The sequence below is a fragment of the Ambystoma mexicanum genome, chromosome 1q (assembly GCF_040938575.1).
Source record: "Ambystoma mexicanum isolate Mex_15411 chromosome 1q, UKY_AmexF1_1, whole genome shotgun sequence".
Taxonomy (NCBI): Eukaryota; Metazoa; Chordata; class Amphibia; order Caudata; family Ambystomatidae; genus Ambystoma; species Ambystoma mexicanum.
The window spans coordinates 387,605,245-387,626,083 of record NC_090922.1 but is presented as its reverse complement, the minus strand read 5'-3'; the positions used below and the strand labels follow the sequence as shown (position 1 = coordinate 387,626,083).

The 20,839-nt window shown below is 45.6% G+C and overlaps 1 protein-coding gene across 8 annotated transcripts in view; it reads right to left on the bottom strand.

Annotated features, from left to right (window-relative positions):
* The window catches only part of CHD9 (chromodomain helicase DNA binding protein 9), a 3,201,601-nt gene that overhangs the window by 2,360,496 nt on the left and 820,266 nt on the right, over positions 1 to 20,839 (bottom strand). For all 8 annotated transcript variants that reach the window (XM_069639531.1, XM_069639523.1, XM_069639522.1 and 5 more), the window contains one exon: positions 4,097 to 4,214. In XM_069639531.1, coding sequence (XP_069495632.1) covers positions 4,097 to 4,214 — 118 coding nt within the window. The remainder of the gene's footprint in view (positions 1 to 4,096; positions 4,215 to 20,839) is intronic.

Here is a 20,839-nt window from a genome sequence, read left to right as displayed (position 1 = left end):
CAGGTAGTGTGAACAGATGAGTAGTTAAATGACAATATGTACCGTGTATTGCCACGTAAGGTAAGTGACAAAGTATTGGGATGTAACATGGTATCAATTGTCCATAATTAGTTACAACGTTTAAAAAACATGTAGGACTGTTTACAGTCCTAGCAACGTGGTGTTTTATGGTTCATGCACCAGGTGAGCAGTTTAGTGACATAGTATAGATCACATATCCACATTTGAGCATTTGGGGTGTATCATGTTGTTGGGGTATTGTTAGTTAAATACCATGTTTTATTAAATGTGGGTTTAAATACAACAGTAGTTATTTGTGAATAATATCAATCAGCAGTTTGTAAGAGGGGATTACATTTCATTTAGTGGTGGTGTTTTTATCACAAGAGTAATCACATTAATTATCATGAGCATTCAAATGATTGCAGGTGAATATAGACCCAGGTCACATAGATTCAGGTCAGAGAGGAAGATAGATGTGGGGAACACCTGGCATGCATATGTTGTCAATAGTTTTTGAAGTTCCAAAATACGCTTAAACTAATGCAATACACATCAATGTTTTGGCAAAATCAGGAACTCATTCTGTGCACCCTACAGCCGCTCTATATTATTATTTAGTGACTGACTAAAGCTTACTGAAAATGATGTTCCTGTGTTTTTGTATGCAACATTCATCAATCTGATATTTTTGTTAGGTTTCCCATTTACATTAACCTGTTAGTGGGACAGGTGAGCTCAGACATTTTTATCAGCTGACGCATCACAATTATAGGGATAAGAAACCAAGTATAGAAGAAATTTCAACCTCGGGTTCAATGACACACGATTTAGGAAAACGAGTCTGGTAGCTTTTTCGAGTATTGTTGGAAAGCCCCAACAGATGAAGCAACAGTCCACATGACAAGGGTACACATTCATATGAGGAGGTTATGAAAACAGTCCTTTGTCCAAACTTTCTACAAGGTGATTTTGTTTTTTCTCAGCCACATTCAAAAGAAATGAATGCTGACAGAAGCAAAGCAGCCTTTAGGTGAAGCAAATAACTGGCAGGCCTGTATTTAAGTTTGTGCAGTTGATGACGGCAGTACAGAATGTAAATTTTTTCCATTTGACGACAGCTTGTACTTTTTTATATTCTTCTGTGTTCTGCTGTGCTCCACACTCCTCTAGGTTCTCTTTTTAAGGACTGCTCTGTTCCTAATGGCCTGGTAACCTAATTTGTTTACCGGACTGCCTTTTTTTCTGCCTGCTCTTCCATCTGAGCTCTTGCCTACTTAGTCCATCGTTCACTAATATCTTGTCGCTTTGTCTCGTCTGCTTGCACCCCTCCTTGTCTCCTCCCCTAGTGTTTCTCCCCCAACCTTTCCCCTCCACCCCTCTTCTTCTCTCCTCTTCCACACCTACTCTATGGTGCTCTCTGTTTCTCCTATCTTTTCAAGCTGCTTCTCAATCGACTATCCTGCTGTCCTCACTAAGTCTGGTAGGAAGAAGTTCAATAAAGAATATCCTGGTCTCCAGCCCAGTCCTCCCTATCGCTGACACCTATAACAGTGCTTCCTCCAGACATACCGTCACGGACATCTTCTTTGTCGTTCCCTCGCCAGAACTATGGACTCTTCACGTGGTCTCTGTGCTCTCTCCTTTCTCTTCTTCTCCCATTAATGGTGACACCCGGGCGTGCAGCCCTCCTGGCCCCCTTCCACTCCTCTGAGGTCATCATTAATGTTTACTGGAATTGCACCGTCTTGATGGAAGGCCCTCAGGCCAACCTTCTCCTCTTTGATATACGCTTCCTGTGCGTCATCAATTTCCTTTTTTCTCCTGCTGCCCCTTTTTCGGCTTACTCCCCCCTCTGCCTCCTCAGTGGCTACATTACCCTCTCCTGCTTCCTCTTCTGCCCCCTTGGGCTCCTTCCACACCTCCACAAGGCGTACCTGTGATTTGTACCCCTCCCCGGAAGTCTTGCAAGGTTGGCAACCTTCTCCATATTGCCACACTCAACTCTTGATCAGCTGTCAAACACTCCTCTGACATCTGCCGCCTCTGGAAGAACTTGATCTCGATGTCCTCGGTCTCAGCGAGACATGGTACACGGCCAGCTCTGTAACGAGCTTTGACACTCTCCTCCCTGATGGCTACAAGATCCTCTCTGCTCCCAGATACAACCGTTCCAGAGTGGGTGTAGCCCTGATCTTCCCGGAGTGGATTCCTGCCTCTGTCATTTCTATGCAGGCCTACTCCTCTTTCGAATGCCTGGTCTGCAGGCTCTCTCTCTCTCCTGGCCACTCTCTTACTGTGGCAAATATCTATTGGCCACCTGGTCAGATCACCCCCTTCCTCTCTGAATGGGCAGACCGCTCCTCCTCCCTCCTGGTCTCGACCACTCAACTCCTCCTCCTTCTTGGAGACTTTAACATCCACCTGGATGCTTCCTGTCCCTCCTCTGGACTCTTACAACCTCTGCATCTCTCTCTCTCTATTCTCCCTCTGGCTCGACTCACTCTGCAGGGCGCACTCTGAATGTTCTGATCTCCTCAGAGCTCCCCCACACCACTCCTCTCTCCTGGAGTGATCGCTTCACCTTTCCTCCCATCTCTCCCTCTCTACCCCTCCTCATGCCAAGCCAACGCCAGCATGGCCAACAACCTTCTCGGTCATCCGACCCATGAAGCGTGTGTCGGTTGAGGCTTTCGACGCTGTCTTCTCTCCCCCTCCTCCTCCTCCTCCTCCTCCGCCTCCTCCTCTGGCTGACTCACATCCTGACACAGCCCTTTTCATGCTCCACTCTTTATCTCTGAAACTCATGAGGATTCGCTTGAAGCCCAAAGCCAAGTACAACTCGTGGTATGCCTCTAACCTCGCCACCCTTAAACACAAGTGCAGGGTGGCTGAGAGGAGATGGCTAGCTTCTTGCGCATCCTCTGACAAACTGGCCTACCGCCTGCTCCAAAATCAATACCAGCTCTCTGTCCGCACTATGAAGAGAGCCCAAATCCAAGCCTGCGTCTTTGTGGCATATAACAACTCAGCCGAACTCTAAAATCTGCAAGGAGCTTGCCAATCCTGTGGCAGTCTCTACTACATAAGGGCGGACTACATATGTATTTTTAGTCTCACTGCAATAAAACTCTGGGGAAAGCTTTGATGGGGAATATGCTTTCCCAATTTGGGTACAGAAAAGTCAATGCGAACCACAGATCTTAAATGTTAGTGCTCAAAAGCAGCCTGGTTTGTGCTAAATCGTATGTTTAATGAATGCAAAAGATTTTTAGTTCACCGAGATTTATTTTAAAACAATTTAACAACTGTCTGTTGTGAATGTCAATGATTCAAAGGACTTCAAAATGGTTAATTTGTTCCCAGTACCTTATCTGTTTGTGTCGCCCACTGGGATGGCTACTAGTGTAAAGCACCCAACAGTAGCTTAACTATACAATGTACTGCTTGAGCTGTGGAAGCCTGTGAAAACAATGCTTTTCCTATTTTGAGATCCTTTTATTAAGGAATAATGCAATGTTCTATTTGACATCAAACAAGCTTACGTTGACTGCAATGATTCAAAAGTCTAATGTTGCTGCTCTCTTCTAGACATTTGTCAGACATTATTGACTAGAGATTCCCTGAAACAAGACTATGTGCCCAATCAAAATAAGGCCACATCTTAAATACCACTGCCTTAGCAATACTTGAAGATTTAGCATTGCTTTCCTAAAATTGCCCAGGTGAACATATCCACAATACACACTTAGGAGTACTATTTCTGCATTCTATTTGTGTAATAAGCAAAACTAATGTATTACTAAAATGATCTAAAATGAAAAGTGCACCGTACTATCACAACCAGGTTCCTGAACAACAATTTACTTGTTAATGTATGATCTTAGTGATTGGGAACATTTGTTTAATGATGAAATAGCTCAACATGAACTTAAATAAAAAACTTCAATAAAAGGAGATAAACATCTCAAAGAAATCCTGTTGTCAAAACTACTAACATCAAACAAACATCTCATAAAACTGTCATGTAATGAATAATTTAATTAACTTTTTACATTCTGAAGCAAATGTCAATCAGGCGTTTCCCTTTACTTACATCTGCAAAAAAGTGGGCTCTTTGTGCTTGCTTTATTTTGTAACGTTTTATCTTCTGCTGGATTCGTTTATCCTTTAATAGATGCTGTTCTGTGGCCCATTCACAGTGAAGATATGAACTGTAAGAAATAAGGAAGTTAACTGAACAAGATATCCTAGGCAAATTAGCTCATGAATGAAACATGCATACAATTTAAAAATCATAAGATTCATGTCACTTAATTATACATTTAAACCTAACTTGTGAAATGTTTTCATCCTATGAATAATTATCTTAAACGTAGTCACATCATTTTTCATCACAAAACACTGTAGGTAAAGCCATTTTCAAAGGCGAAAGGATCAAAGTCCTAAAACTGGTAGCAAACAGCAGTGAACTGCTTTCTGACCGACCATGCTCACACATTGAACACTCCATTTTTTTTCAATGAAAGAAGATGAAAAAGGGCAAGTTGGGGGCCCAGTAATTTATAGTGAGGTACTGTGACGATTCTTCGGATAGTGTCACTTTTCACCAGTGGTGGGGGGAGGTGGGTCCGAGACCCTTTCCATGAGGTTAGGGAGGTGCAGCCGCTAACCAATAGTCCCCCTAGGGGTGGTAATATGTGGGAGGACCTCATGAAGAGGAACTCTCCTTCTTGGGAAAACGATAAAAGTCTGGGACACAGCCCCTTTAACTCCCGACCTCATAAGGTAGTGACATTGCCCAAACCTCTTTTTCCTAGACCTATATCGGAAACCATGTGTTATTGTACTGGGTTAGATAATCTTAATGTGATCAGTACAGGAACGAGTAAGAACCTGAGAACGCAACCGTTAAGCGGGAAAAATGCTCGACCAGCGGTTGTCAATGAAACTGGCACTACGCCAGGGCAGACCCGGCTATATCAAGACGCCAGAAACAAACAACAGCGGAAGAGAAGAACAAGTTAGTTACCAACTGGTAACATTCTTTCGATTGGATGTTCCTCCAATGTATTCCACATCTTTGACATGTAATGTCCACAGCTGTTTACTTTGGAAACTTTTTTGGCAGAGGGCGTTCTGCGTCGGAGCGATGTCCCTCGAAGGCCTCTGTTGAGGGCGACATCACCGGATGTTATAGATAGGACGCACGGTGCCCGTAGCCTTAATTTATGTTTTCTCATCCATAACATGTGACATGCACCTATCCAATGCCTGCTTGACTGCACATAGCCTTGCGGAAACGTAAGCTGCAATCGCATAGGAAATTCTCCAGAGGGGCAGGCTGTGAGGGTGATGTGGAATACGTTGGAGGAACATCCAATCGAAAGAACGTTACCAGTTGGTAAGTAACTTGTTCTTCGAATGGATTGTGTACTCCAACGTATTCCACATCTTTGACAGGCTCCCAAAGCAGTACCAGAAAACAGAGGAGGGAAAAGAATTGAGTACCCAATTAGATGGTGGAATAAAGAACCGCCTTAACAAAGGCCATATCTTGACCATAGATCCAGGGAATAATGTTTAACAAAGGTGTGGGTAGAAGCCCATGTGGCTGCATTACAAATATTCCTAAAAAGAGCTCCCCGTTGTAGGGTTGTGGAAGTAGCCATGCCCCTAGTGGAATGAGCTTGCAACCCTTCAGGAGGGTCTTTACCCGCCAATAGGTAACATTCAGTAATGGTGAGGATAATCCACCTAGACACGGTCTGTTTGCTAACAGCCTGGCCCAGCATATCCCACAAAGAGTTGATCGTCCACTCTGACCCTGGACATCCTAAAAATATAAAAGCCCAGAGCTTTACTAGGGTCCAACCTATGGAGTAGCTCCTCTTACTTACCAGGATGAGGAGGAGGATAGAAAGACAGAAGAACCACTTTCTGACTTAGATGAAACTCAGACATCTACTTAGGTAGAAAGGAAGGACGTACCCTCAGTACAACCCTATCCTTGTGAAACACAGTAAAGGTTGGCTTAGATGAAAGTGCCTCCAATGCACTCACTCTGCAAGCGGAAGTAACCGCAACAAAGAACACTGTCTTACAAGACAATCTCAAAGGGCAAGAGTGCAAAGGTTCAAATGTAGCACTCATCAGGAATTTCAAAACCAAATTCAGATCCCAAATAGGCACCTGGAAAGGGGACGGTGGGAACACATTATTGAGCCCTTTTAGAAATTGGGAAATCAAAGGAATCTTAAAGTAAGAACATTCTTCAGACGAGCGCTTGAAGATAGACAGCGCCGCCAGGTAACCTTTAATGGTTCCCACTTGAAGGACCCTGCGGGCCAAAGAAAGTAAGAAAGACAAAACCACAGGAATGGAACTCTGAAAAGGATCAACAATTTTGTCCGCTGCACCAGTCGCAAAACTTATGCCAACAGCAACGGTATAGGGATTTTGTTGCTGGCCTCCTGGCCGAAAGCACCACCTCCATCACATCATCCGGGAGGTACCAATCCTTATACCTCAACTTTTCAGATACCAAGCGTGAAGGTTGAGAGTCCTGACCTCTGGATGGAGAACCTGACCACCCCCAAGCATATCCTCTCGGTAGGGAAGACGGCGTGGCGGGCAGATGGAGATTTCTAGAAGGTCCAGGTACCACACTCTGCTGACCCAATTCGGAGCAATGAGGATCATGTGGGATTCAAACCTCTGTAAACTCCTTAACATTTGAGGAATGACGGGGACTGGAGGAAACGCATACAGCAGTGGGAATGACCAATCCACTACGAATGTGTCTCGTAAGGCTACTCTCTGAGGAAATTCACTTGAGCAGAATCTCTCGCACTTCCGGTTGGCACTGGTGGCGAAGAGATCCCCTTGTGGGGTTCCCCAAAGGGCTAAGATCTCCAGAAAGACTTCCTGAGCCAACTCCCACTCGTGAGAGATCATACTCTGCCTGCTCAGAGCGTCCGCCGCCGCATTGTCCTCTCCGGCCAGATGAACTGCCGAGAGCGAAATTTCTTGCTGGATTGCCCAGAACCAGAGCTGCATTGACTCTCTGCACAACGGGAGTGAACCTACCTCCTCCCTTTCTTGTTGAGGTAATGCAGGGCCACTGTGTTGTCTATAATGATCAGGACACTCTTCCACTGCACAGATGGGAGAAAAGCCTTCAGGGCCAGCCTGATGGCCCTCAGCTCTAACAGGTTGATGTGGAGTTTGGACTCCGACAGAGACCAACGACTGCTCGCGGTCAAGTCTTCGACATGAGCTCTCCATCCTGTGAGGGAAGCGTCCGTCACTACAGTCACCTCCGGCCACCGTTGCCATAACGGCTGCCCCTTCATCAGGTTCCCCTCTTTGGCCCACCACAGAAGATCCTGGGAGACAGAGATTGGAATCTGAACCGGATCGGACATCTTGCCTGAGAACTGCGACCACTGCATCTTGAGGACCCATTGCAGTGATCACATCCTCAGCTTGGCCTCTGGCACCAGAAAAATGCAGGATGCCATGAGGCCGAGCAATCTTAAGAATTTGAAAGCCGGGAGACTCTGGGCATGTTGAAACTTGTCCACCATCTGCACAATGTGATGAGCCCTCACCTTGGGAGGCGAGTACTTCCCCAAGGACGTGTCCAACACAGCCCTGATGTACTGGAGCTGTTGGGAAGGTGTCAGATGTGACTTCTTGAAATTGAGGGAGAAGCCCAGCTTGTGGAGGGAGCGGCAGCTGAGACCGAGGTGATCCAATGCTTGCTCGGGAGAACGTGCACGGATCAGCTAGTCGTCCAGGTAGGGGTAGACATGAATCCCCCCCTCGCCTGAGATACACTGCCACCACCACCATGAGCTTGGTGAAGACCCTCGGGGCGGAGGTCAATCCGAATGGCAGGACCCGAAAATGAAAGTGCGAGTTGTCAGCCGCAAACCTCAGGCACTCTGTGCTTGGGATGAATCGGCACATGAAAGTAAGCATCCTGTAAGTCCAGAGACACCAACCAATCCTGAAGTTGAAGGGCCTGGAGGACTTGAGAAAGAGTGACCATCTTGAACTTGTCTTTCCTGAGAAGGTTGTTCAACCAACGCAAATCCAAGATGGGCCTCAATCCCCCGTCTTTCTTTGAAATCAAAAAATATGGGGAATACCATCCCATGTCCTCTCCGCTACAGGCACCAGTTTTATAGCGCCTTTCTCTAGCAGGGTCAAGATTTCCTGCACACGGAGCAGATCTGGAAGCTTCAAAGAGAAATTCCCCGGTGGATTGTCGTGAGGCCGCTGTAGGAAGGGAAGGCAGTGGGCCGTGGTATCCAGAACCCACGCATCAGAAGCAATGTCTCATCATTCTTCGAGATGCTGAGACAGTCTGCCCCCAACCGGCGAACCATGGGACATGGCCTCATGACTGTTCTGGAGCGGCTGCGGCAGCGTCTGAACGCAAAGAGGCATCTGCCTGAACGGCTTTGGCACCTCTATTTCCCCGACCACCATGGGTACTTTTACGCTGACCACTTTGACTGGCGGCTCCTCTCGTTCTACCAAAGGAGGAGTAGTAACGAAAAGAACCTCCCTTCCACTGCTGTCCCCTACGAGGAAAAGGCAGAGGTTGACACACAGCGTCACTTAAAGATTTCGCTGCAGCTTTTGAGGTCTGCAACCTCTGAAGGCTCTCGTCAGCCTTGCTGCCAAACAAATGTTCAAAAGACGGGCTTGCACATCCAGAGCAAAATCCTTGTGGGGCTAGTCATTCTCCTAGCCCCACGAGGATCCTGTAGGTCTGTGCTTTTGTGTGCACTATGAAACACTTGGAACTTTAACAGAACTCTGATTTGGAGAAGACCTGGCGTCTTTGGGACACTTTACATCCAGGAGAAGGGAGGCATTCTTCTGAGTGACGATCGGAACAGAACTTTATCATTGTTTATTGTAGTGACAGGGATAGCGTAGGAACTTTTTGACTGGGACAGTGTCTTTTTGATTTGGACTTTCACGGACTTTCTGACGAGTACCCAACTTTCTTTAGTTTAGTTAGGGAAACACTATTAGAGTTAAGGACAGAGAGGGTTATCTTTCTCTTGAATAAAAGTTTATAGCCATCATCACAGTTCATATGGTCAGTTTCGCCACATTACCCTGTAGAGATAATGACACAGACCGGAAACTGCTAATAATGTTAAGGCAAAATACTGAGGTAACTATCAGCAGCCTCTCTCTAATCCTGCTACCCACAGAGTAGCAAGAAAAGGCATTGCAGATGAGAGATTATTTAGCAAAATAATCTTTTCAAAAGAAAACAGCACAATTGAACAGACTTTCTTGCTGCTCTTCAACCCATCTTAGTGCACCAATTTCTAAATCTTCCAGCTGCTTCTTTCGGTAGACTACTGTGATTCTTATACCATTATCCTCTCTGGAGCAGTGGGCATTAAGTGGTATTTATATGAGAGCATGAACTCCCCTTTTGTCATTTCTGTATTTATTGGGAGTTTGTGTGCCCTGAGATCGGGAACGCAGACGGCGATCCGAAGGTTGTAGAGTGGCACGACAGTGCCCTCCCCACAGGGTGGGCCATTGCTATGCTTGTTTGGGAGCTAAAGAGGTTGCAATGACAGCAAATCCTTGTGTTGTGCTATGAGCTCTGGAGAATTTGCCCTTTAGCAAAAGAAAGGATTGGTTCAGGAATAATTTCAGCACCGTTGGTGCAAGCTGGTGCCCTGCTATGGGTTGACTTACAGCGCATCTGGGTTTGGGCCCCGTGTCTGTGGCCCCACAGGCTGATGTCAGAGGTCTGTTCCTGGTAATCTGGAAAGTGCAGGATCAGGACCCATTGGTTACTCCGTTGCAGCATATATTTCTTTCATTGAGGGAGGCATTCTAACTACTGCCAAGAGAAAATCTGCTGCAATGAGACTCCAAGATTAAGTATCAATTATGGTCTGCCAAGGTGACTTGGACAAGATCTATGGTTCAAGGCATAAAGAGAGATCAATCCGGGGTAAGGTCAAGTGGTAGGATTTCCACAACACGCAAACTGGTCCTGCGTCTCTATGGGTTTGTGGTCCTCTGTCCTTTCCTCTATCCCTTAGATTCTACCATCCTTGCAAGCAAAAGGCCAATCAGTCTTTGGGGTTTTAATTGATATGTACTTCTTCCTTGGTTTCATGTGATGTGAAGGCTTGCTTGGCTTTCGTAGAAATTATCAGGATGCTGCATTCCTCTTTGTGTAGTCTGGCAAGAAGGCGCCTGTATTGGCCTCGTAAGCTCTTAGGTTTATCTTCCCCTTACTGCTGTCGTTACCTCACTGGGCAATGCTGCTTCACCAATCTGGAGTTTTACCAGGAGCACAGATCTGTACCAGCACCTGTCTTGCTGCCTCCCTTCCTGGGCCCATCTCTTCGCAATCTCTTACCCCTTTCTGGTCTATGTCTCCACTTTCAACTCCTGTTTCTCGCCCTTCTCAATATGTTGCCACACTAAAAACTGCTCCTCTTGAAGTCTTGACTCGCTCTATCCTCCTCCGAACACAACTCTTTTTCCTCCCTTCCCAGTTCCTCTGGTGTTACATTGTTTGGTTGTCATTTTCTGCTCTCTCTCATATCTGTTCACTCCCTCACTCCTTGGCTTCATCCCCTTCTACTTAAAGCCTCCCTTCACCCACTCTCTCCTCCTCCTTCCCTCCTCCTCAATGCTTCTCTTCACCTCGATCTTTGAAGCTCTTCTGTAATGCACTCCTCAAAGACCCCAATGTAGCCATCCACCAATACGCGGACAATACTCAGTTGTACTTGATAGTAAAAAAACAAAGGACATCAGTCGTCTCTTCAATTTGGGTACCCCTAAAAGCAGTCCACTATGCTGAAGCAAGTCTTATTAGGGGGTGTGCAGAAATTTGCCAGAATCACCCCCTGCCTACGGGAACTACATTAGCTTTCTCTCTAGGTCAGGCTACTTTTCAAGGCTGTATGTATCATCTACAAAGCAGTCGCAAGTAGCACACCAGCGTACCTGGCAGATGAGTTTCACGTATCTGGTGGCACACGCTCTTTGCACAGCAAATCGACTAAGCGCCTCGAATCAGAAATAGTACGCAAAGAGGACCAACAAACAATCCTTCTCTTGTCATGCAATGGATGCACAGACTGCAACACACAGTACTGCGCTACTGTTAATAGATGTCAGGCCATATGTTGGATACCCACACCTTGTACAGCACTCCACTGCTCTCAAGCTAGGTGTGCGCTTTAAACAATGAAAATAGATGGACCTCACCACCTCTTCTCTACTTGTTTTTCTCCCTCCTCAACACACTTCCTTACCTAGAGTCTCCTTGAGAGAGATGTCTCCCCTTCTCCTCAATACTGCTCTCCAACTCCTTAACATTCAATCCTTTCTCCCTGCACTTATTGTTCTGGCTGTTCTGACAGTCATTGTCCTTCACCTAACATTCCCAACACTTGATTCCCAGACCACACTCTCTTCTAGGCCCTTTTAATTTGATGTTTGATGTGGACGGTTTTCATTTAGCGCCTAATTGCTTGAGGGTTCTCAGGAGACAATTGGCTAGCGGACCAGAACTGTACGCCAAATGTAATCCTATTGAGTCCATCATCTTGAATTTGTATTTTGTGTTGAAGTGGGTGCCCACTGCCGGTAGCACCATGTCCTCCTCTCCACTGGCGATGGTGAAGTGGGAAATTGAGAAATGTACCCCTTGTGAAGGGCTGTGCAAACTCTTGTCAGTTGGGCTGTAGTGGACATGCTCATTGTACTGACATGCAAAGGAGTGTCTCTCGCACAAAACAATGCAACAAACCTGTCATTGTTGAAAGCAGTCCTCACATTAGTCCAATGGGCTCTGGACAAACGCTTTAGCAGATCCATGGCCGTCTCATCCAGATTACCAACTCGCAGCTTTCTAGAAGTGTCTTTCACCTTAGTAGTAACAGGTCCATTCTGATAAATACAAAGGTCTTTCCTCCAAGGTTAAACAGCCAATCAGAAAATGTTACCCACTGCAGTGTCTACTGTACTACAAGTCCAAAAGTCCCTTTCCTACATACTTATGTTAATTCCCAGAGAGCACAGCACAGCAGTGCACACTTCCTCTTTAAATAGTTTGTGTGCGGAGCATGGCCACACCCACAATCCCACATGCTCCCAGCCCTCAGTCCCTTCCTCCCTGGAGAGAACTGAAAGGACAAACGACATGTTCTTAAGGGAATGGAGAGTGGGCATTTGGGGACTTTGGACTATGAGTACAGTAGTTACTAAGGTGAGTTACTTTTCCTTACTACTAGGTTGATGTGGGAGTACCAAGTACTATTTGACTCTTTGGGTGGAGAAACCTTAACTTGATATAAAAATGTTGGGTAACACTGCCTTCCACTCTACAGCGGTTGCCCAGGGAATAGTGTCTGCAGAATAATGCAGAAGTCCAGGTGGCTGCTATACAAATTTCCTCCCATAGGACATGAATTTTAAAAGCTACTGTTGAGCTTTTCACCCTGGTTGATTGCACATGCAATCTGACTAGGAGGAGTCTGTTTTGAAGCTCAGAACAATAGATAATGTGGGAGCCCCAAAAGTGATAAAATGTCGGTCCGATGCTCGATGAGGTCTAGTCACCTCCAGATGGAACTGCGGGATTCTATAAACATCGAGACAGGGCAAAATTCTGTCCGCCTCTGTCTCGGGTCGCAGACATGAGAGTTCTTGGTTCATCTGAAATTCGGTGACCACTTTGGAGAGAAAGGGTGAGTATGAAGCACCACTAGGTCTCTGTGTAAGGTAATGTAAGGCTCCTCCATAGACAGGGCGTGTAACTCAGTGTCCCTGCATGCAGATGTTACTGCCACCAGAAAATAAGTCTTACAAGGAACCAGTTGGAAATCTGCAGAGGACATGGGCACAAAAGGTTTTATTGGACAGGTCACAGATGGCACAAGAATCACTCCAACGCCAGGCAGTTCAAGGGTTTTTATTGAAATTTTAATGAGCCCTAAAGGCCACCCCTAACCTGTCTTGTTATGAACTGTTAGGAAAGTGTAGAATTAATGAGACAAGTCTGTGTCAATGGATGGGATTGTGATTGTGTGAAATGCAGATAATTCTAGTGGTGAATTATTGATCCTTTAATCTTTGTTTCGTGGCATGTTAGGGGTATTGGATGTGTATTTAAAAGAAGGAAGGTTTTGGCACGGGTATGGAGGAGTAAAGGAGATGTTGTGTTTCTTCAGGAAACTCATTTGAGTGAACAGATTGGGGATTATTTGTCTACTCGTAATTACCCACAGGTGGTATCGAACTATTATGATACCAAATCTAGGGGGGTTAGTATTTTGTTCAGGAAGGGACTGTCTGTTAAAATTGAGAAAACAGTAAAGGATCACGAGGGTCGTATTCTTCTAATTGTTATATTACATAACGGGAAGAAATTTACTGTGGGGACAGTGTATGCTCCATGTGCCCCGTATATGGTTTTTTCCAGAAAGTTGGATGATCTTTTGGGGGAGATGGAGGGTGAGGCAAGTATTTTAGGTGGTCATTTTAACTTGGTGATGGATAGTGAACTGGATAGAAGATCTGATTGTAGGTATAATAATGGGAACTTAAGTACGGAATTAAAACAGTTTGCTTTTAAGTGTAATCTGGTAGATATTTGGAGAGTTCATCATCTAAGAGATAGGGAATATTCGTTTTATTCGCCGGTCCATAATTCTTACTCTCGGATTGATATTCTTTTTTATTAGTGATAAGATAGTTGATCAGACGTTTAGTTCTAGTATTGAGGAGAGGTATTTCTGATCATGCGCTTATAGATCTGAAAATCAATTTACATAGTATTCATAAAAAGAATATGAGATGGAGAATGCAAGCTAATTCATTTAATGACCCTCTAGTTAACGTGGGATTAGATACATTTATTCAGAAATACTTTGAAGAAAATAATGGATCGTCTGGCATTAAAATTGTCTGGGATTGCTTTAAAGCGGTTTTACAGGGCGAATTGATTGATAGAACTTCCCATGCTACAAAGACAAACAAAATAAAAATTGAGAGGTTAGAGAAGGAGATAGTGGATTTCCAAAGGAATTGTGCGCAAACAGGGATGGATTGCATGAAACATAAATTGAATAATTTGGAAGAGGAATTAAAGATGCTTTTGCATTCACAAGCAGGGAAGAGTTTATTTTATACGAAACGGCGCTTTTGGGAATTCGGGGACAAAAATGGTAGGCTTCTGGCAAATAAACTTAATGGTCTGATGGTGGACAAGTGTATTTTGTCTATTGAAAATGATAGAGGTGAGGTATTTCATAGAAGTGAAGATACTTGTAGGGAGTTTAGATTATTTTATGAAGGGTTGTATGAGGAGCATTTACATCCTACTGAAACTGACTTGCAGTCTTTTTTTGATAAGGAACACCTCTTGAGACTTCGGGATGATAAAAAATTGGTTCTGGAGTCTGCCATAGATGTGTCTGAGGTTACTGCTGCAATATTGCAATTGAAAGATGGAAAATCGCCAGGGCCGGATGGGATTTTTTCGGAATTTTATAAAAAATTTGTTGAGCAATTATCACCTATTTTATGTGTCCTTTTTAATGAATTTTTGGAGTCAGGGTCGATATGTGAGTCAATGACAGATGCAATGATTACTGTCATTCCTAAGCCTGGTCGGGATCACAGGAAGTGCAGTAATTATAGACTTATCTCACTGTTGAATGTGGATTTTAAGATATTTACTAAAATTTGGGCGAATAGGCTTATGGTTAATATGGGTGATCTGGTGGATGAGTCTCAAGTGGGTTTTATCCCGGGTAGGTATGGATATGATAATATCAGGACTTTATTGGATGTCATTGGAATGCATCATAATAAATAAATCAAAAGGGTTGATTGGGTTTTTTGATGCAGAGAAAGCATTTGATAGTTAATTGGAGCTTTTTGGATTGCACTTTATTAAAAATGGGATTTGGACCGACCTTTATGAAAATGATTAGGTGTATTCATTATGAGGTGAGGGTGACTATAAATGGTTTAATATCAGAGTCTTTTTCTTTGTCCAAGTGCATGAGGCAAGGGTGTCCTCTATCACCTTTTTTGTTTGATTTAGCACTTGAACCGTTGGCGGCTTATATTAGACAATGTGGAGATATCAGAGGTTTATGTGTTGGGGGTGTGGAAGTTAAGGTTTATCTTATGCTGATGATATGGTGGTCCTGCTGTCTAATCCTGAACAGTGTGGACTGGTTCTGAAACAGATGTTTGAGGAAGTTGGTGATATTTCGGGTCATAAGAAACTGGGATAAGACTGAGATATTCCCACTGTCTAATGAATGTAGTAAGGATATTTTGAAGGTTTGGAATTGCAAATGGTCCCCTGTTTCTGTTAAGTATCTTGGTATATATATCATTGGTGAGTTGAGGAAAATTATGCAATTTAATATTGATAAACTCGTAGATAAAATTGTGTATCCAATAAGACAATGGGAGAGACTTCATTTGTCATTATGGGCTAAGATAAATGCAATAAAGATGATTTTATTGCCGAAAGTGTTATATATATTTCAGTCAATTCCATTCTTAATTTCCAAAAAACAGATTTTGCAGATTGAGAAACTGTCAATGTTTCTTGTGGGGGCTGGGTAAAAGACAGCGGATCCCTAGATTTATGTTGATGCAAAGTGTGGATGAAGGTGGTTTTGGATATCCTGATTTGTATAAATACTGTAAGGCGTTTCTGCTTAAGAAGGGGTCTTATTATTATACGACTGATGACATCGCAGGTGCTATCTGGCTGCGCATGGAGAGAGGGATTTGCAGTCCTTATCGTTTGGAAAGCCTTTATACTATGGGCAATATGTCGGCTAATAGATTGAAGTTGAAGTCTATAGTGGCAACCAGGCAAACCTTGCAGGGGTGGTTTGGAGAGAATGGCCAGTCATATGGTTTTAGTAAAGATGCTTCTCTTTGGCATAATGAGGTCTTACAATTGAACGACAGATGTTTGATTTGGCAGACTTGAGTTCGGAAGGGGATTTTAATAGTAGGTGATATGTTAGATGGTGATCATCTTTTGACATTTGAAGACATACAGAGGAAATATGGGTTGCATGAACGAGAGAGACAAAAATATGACGACCCGAGCTCCCTGATTTGTCTTAGGCAAAGAATGATTGGTGTTTCATTAGAAACCAAACCTGCACTGTGTCAATTGCTTACAGGCCAAGAGTATTCAGTACGTACATATATGAATTTTATGCAATTGGAAAATAAACATGTTGAGGCATGGGATAGGTTGAGATTGGTGTGGTCGGATGATTTAAATATATATTTTACAGACAGGGAATTGAAGGATATTCTTAGGGTAAGTGCCAATGTGAGTACGGATTTGAACTTGCGTCTGATTAGGCAGAAAGTGGCGGGTAAGGTATACTGGACACCAGTTAAAATGTTTAAACTAGGGCTACAAGCTGATAATCTATGTTGGGGATGTGGAAAGGACGTTGGTACCCTTATACAACTTCTCTGGGATTTCTCTAGAGTTCGAGATTTCTGGGTTAATGTGATTGATAGGATTGATTTAATTTTAGATGTAGTTTTACGGAGATCAGGTGGGAACATCATCTTATTTTTATGTCGGGGTAGGTGTAGGCGTTCTTTGAAATATGGTGGTTGGATAAATAAGACTTTATTGGTGGCCATGAGACTGATCCTTCGGGTTTGGAAAACTAGGAAGAAGCCTACAGTGGAGGATTGGTTAGCTGATTTGTGCACCTTATCAAATTTTTGAAAAGCTTTCCTTTAGAGCGAAAGACAAAGAAGAGGTATACAGTCTCATTTGGGGTCCATTCAATGATATATGATATGATATGATATGGCATTTGTAACGCGCCTATACACAAGTGTTTCAAGGCGCGACGAGGCAGGGGGGGAACAAGGGGAAGACAGACAACGATCCTACTAGGCCAGGTATCATTCAGACCTCGCAAGTGCAGGGGTAGGGGAAGGGAAAAGTGCAAGGGGGAGGGGAGGGGGAAGTGCAGTACAAGTAAGTAGAATAAAAATAAATAAATAAATAGGGCCAGCTGGTGGCAAGTGCAAGGTAAGTGCAGGCAAGTGCTGGGAAGGGGGGGCTGTAGGGATACAGAGACAGTCCCGCAGTGCAGGGGATGCGATGCCAGGGAGGCAGTGCAGGTGGAGAGTGGCTGGGCCCAGGACCGAGGTCGGTGAGAGTGGCCCAGTTGCAGATTCAGTGCAATTTCAGTATAGAATTTGGCAGGGGAGAGGGACAAAGAAGGCAGAGGCAAAGAGGAAGGTTTTGAGGTGCTTCTAGAACCGGAGATGGTTCTCCTCAAGTTTCAGGGAGGCAGGAAGGCTGTTCCAGACGGAGGCCCCTGCCGCGGAGAGAGATCTACTCCCAGCTCGTTGCTTTGAGAAGCGGCTGACCCTGAGGGAGTTGGAGACGGATGAGCGAAGGGCTCGGGAAAGAAGATATTTAGGGAGAGAGAGTTGAAGGTATTTTGGCCCCAGGCCCCAGAAGGCCTTGTGGATAATGCAGAGGGTTTTGAACTTAATCCTCGCAGCCACTTGGAGCTAGTGTAGAGATTTCAGTCCTGGAGAGATACGGTCCCTGGGCTTGAAGCCAAGGACAAGTCTCGCAGTTCTGTTCTGGATGAGTTGCAGAGGGCGGAGAGTGGAGGCAGGCAGATTAAGATAGAGGCTGTTATAGTAGTCCAGCTTCGAGAAAACCAGGGCTCGGGAGACAGTGAGCTTCTGTGGGAAGGAGAGGAAGGGAAGAATACCTCTGAGGAGGTGCAGCTGGTAGTGTGACTTCTTAGAGACGTCAGATATGTGAGGAGAGAAGGAGAGTGTAGAGTCGAAGATGACCCCGAGGTTTTTAGCCTTGCAGGTAGGAGCAGGAAGAGGGCCAAGAGAGGCCGGCCAGAGAGCTGCAGGGAAGGAGGGAGTGGGTGTGCCAATGAGTAGAATCTCAGTCTTACTGGCATTAAGGCAGAGGTCATTGGCGGCACACCATACCTGGATAGCAGACAGACGGTCAGAGAGGAGGAGGCCGAGGGTAGCCTGAAAATGAGCTGGGTATCGTCCGCATAGCACTGAAAGTTGGGGCAGAGGGCGGCGATGCAGTGAGCAAGGAGTGACAGGTACTGGTTGAAAAGCCAGGGAGAGAGATTAGATCCCTGGGGAACACCACAGGTGGAGAAGAAGACGTCAGAGAGGAAGGACCCAAGTTGGACCTGGGAGGGTCGATTGGAAAGGAAAGAAGTCAGCCACGCCAGAGCTTGACCAGCGATACCCAGGTTATCACGGAGACGGTTGAGCAGGATGGCATGGTTGACAGAATCAAAGGCAGAAGAGAGATCGAGCAAAATGAGAACACAAGGAGTGTTAGAATCAAGGTTGGAGAGTAAGTCTTCACGGATGTTCAGGAGAGCAGATTCCGTGCTTCTGGCAGCTCTGAAGCCAGACTGATGGTCATGAAGGATACCAACAGATTCAGCATGGAGGTTAAGCTGGGAGATGGCCAGTTTCTCCAGGAGCTTGCCCAGGAAGGGAGTGATGGAGATTGGGCAATAGTTAGCTGGGCAGGAGGGGTCGGAAGAGGGTTTCTTAAGAAGAGGGTGCACAAGGGAGTGCTTGAGGGGGGATGGGAAGACTCCAGAGGCGAAGGAGTGGTTGCAAAAGTCAGCCAGGGAGTCGATGTGGTCCTTGATAGTTTTGGAGGAACAGGGGTGAACCTGTTTAGACGAGAATTTCATAGATCGGACTTGTCTGGAGACCCCGTCAGCAGAAAAAAGGGGAAAGGCAGAGAAGGAGGGAGGAGGGGTGGCTGCAGAAGGGCCAGAGGAAGAGCAGGGAAGTGAGGGAGGGAGGTGATAGGAAGAGAGTGAGGACAGGATGTCCTGAGTTTTAGAGATGAAGTGAGAGGCCAGTGCCGTGCATAGGGCCTGGGAGGGGACAGGAGAGGTATAGACTGCAGCAGGGTTGGCAAGCTCCTTGCAGATTTTAAAGAGTTCAGCCGAGTTGTTAGATGCCGCAGAGATGCGGGCTTGGGTAAGGGCTCTCTTCTTGATGAGAACGGAGAGAACGGAGAGACGGTATTGCCTTTGGAGCAGGCGGCAGGCCAGTTTGTCAGAGGACGAACACGAAGCACGCCATTTCCTCTCTGCCACCCTGCACTTGCGTTTAAGGGTGACGAGATCCGAGTCATACCAGGAGTTACATTTGGCTTTGGGCTTCAGGCGGATTCTCATGACAGGGGCAAGGATATCAAATATAGCAGAGTGGAGCATGGAGAGGGCTGTGTCAGGGTGGGAGTCAGCCGAAGGGGGAGGGGGGGCGAGAAGGTGGCAGCGAAAGCCTCAACTGACACACGCTTCATGGGTCGGATGGCCGAGAAGGTGGGTGGCGATGATGAGGGTGGCTTTGCCTGAGGGGTAGGGAGGGTGAGATGGGAGCATAGGAGAAAGTGATCACTCCAGGAGAGAGGAATGGAGAGAGGGACGGAGAGGGGAAGGTCAGAAGAGATCAGAGCATCAAGAGTGTGCCCTGCAGAATGAGTAGACCCAGACGGGAGAATAGAGAGTGAGAGAGAGTCGCAGAGGTCACGAAAGAGTCCAGTGGGGGGACAGGAGGCATCGAGGGGGATGTTGAAGTCACCAATAAAGAGGAGTTGAGTGGTAGCGGACAGGAGTGAGGAGGAGAGGTCAGCCCACTCAGAGAGGAAGGGGTAAATTTGATCAGGTGGCCGATAGATGGTAGCCACGGTAAGGGAATGGCTGGGAGAGAGAGTCGGCAGACAAGACATTCAAAAGAGGAGTAGGTCTGCGTAGGAATGACAGTGGCAGGAATCCACTCAGGGAAGATAAGGGCAACACCCTCCAGCACAGTTAAGCCTGGGAACGGAGAGGATCATGTAACCATCAGGTAGGAGTGTGTCAAAGCTAGTGACAGAGCTGGCAGTGAACCATGTCTCAGTAAGACCGAGGACGTCAAGGTCCCGTTCCTCGAGAAGGCAACAGATATCAGAGGAATGCTTGATGGCAGAGCGAGAGTTAAGAGTGGCAATGTGGAGTCGGTTGCCAACCTTGAAGGCCTTCCGGGGAGGGGTACAGATCAGAGGTACGCCCTGCGGAGGTGTAGAAGAAGGAGGTGAAGGAGCATGAGAGGGGGCAGGGAGGGAGGCAGGGAGGGAGCAGGGAGGGAGGGTAGAGGCAAGGTAGACGAGGACAGAGGAGGGGGGACAGCAGAACATACAATGCCTTGTATGATTGACTATGTAGGCTATGGATTTGTATGAGTTTGTGGGTAGAGATGATACAGTGGCAGGGTGTAAGGAAGGAAAAAGAAAATGGGGTATGAAGAGAAAAAAGGAAGACAAATAACTAATAAAGGGGGGGGTTCTTTTTTTTTCCTTTGGGGGGGGGTGTGTGTGTTCTGGTATATCGGGGGGATTATTTGGTTATGTTGTTTGCTTATTGATATGTTATTTCATTATGAGGTTTTGATTTGTGTTCTCTGGTTAACTATTCCTTTCTGTATTTGACTAATCTGTGATTTCTTTAACGACATTCTAATAAAGAGATTTGAAGATAATTGTATGTAATTTTCCCTCCATGTGTACACCCCCAAACATTTTGCTGCTGTTTAGACACCACTGACTGACTTTGCCAGAGAAGCACAGCCTTCAGCTGCACTCCTCTGGGCTTTTGCTCACTTTTTATGGGGAAACTGACATGCCCTTAAGACAGTCAGTACTGGGAGACTGTTTCCCTTAGTCCTTTTCCAATGTTGCAACACTCGTGCA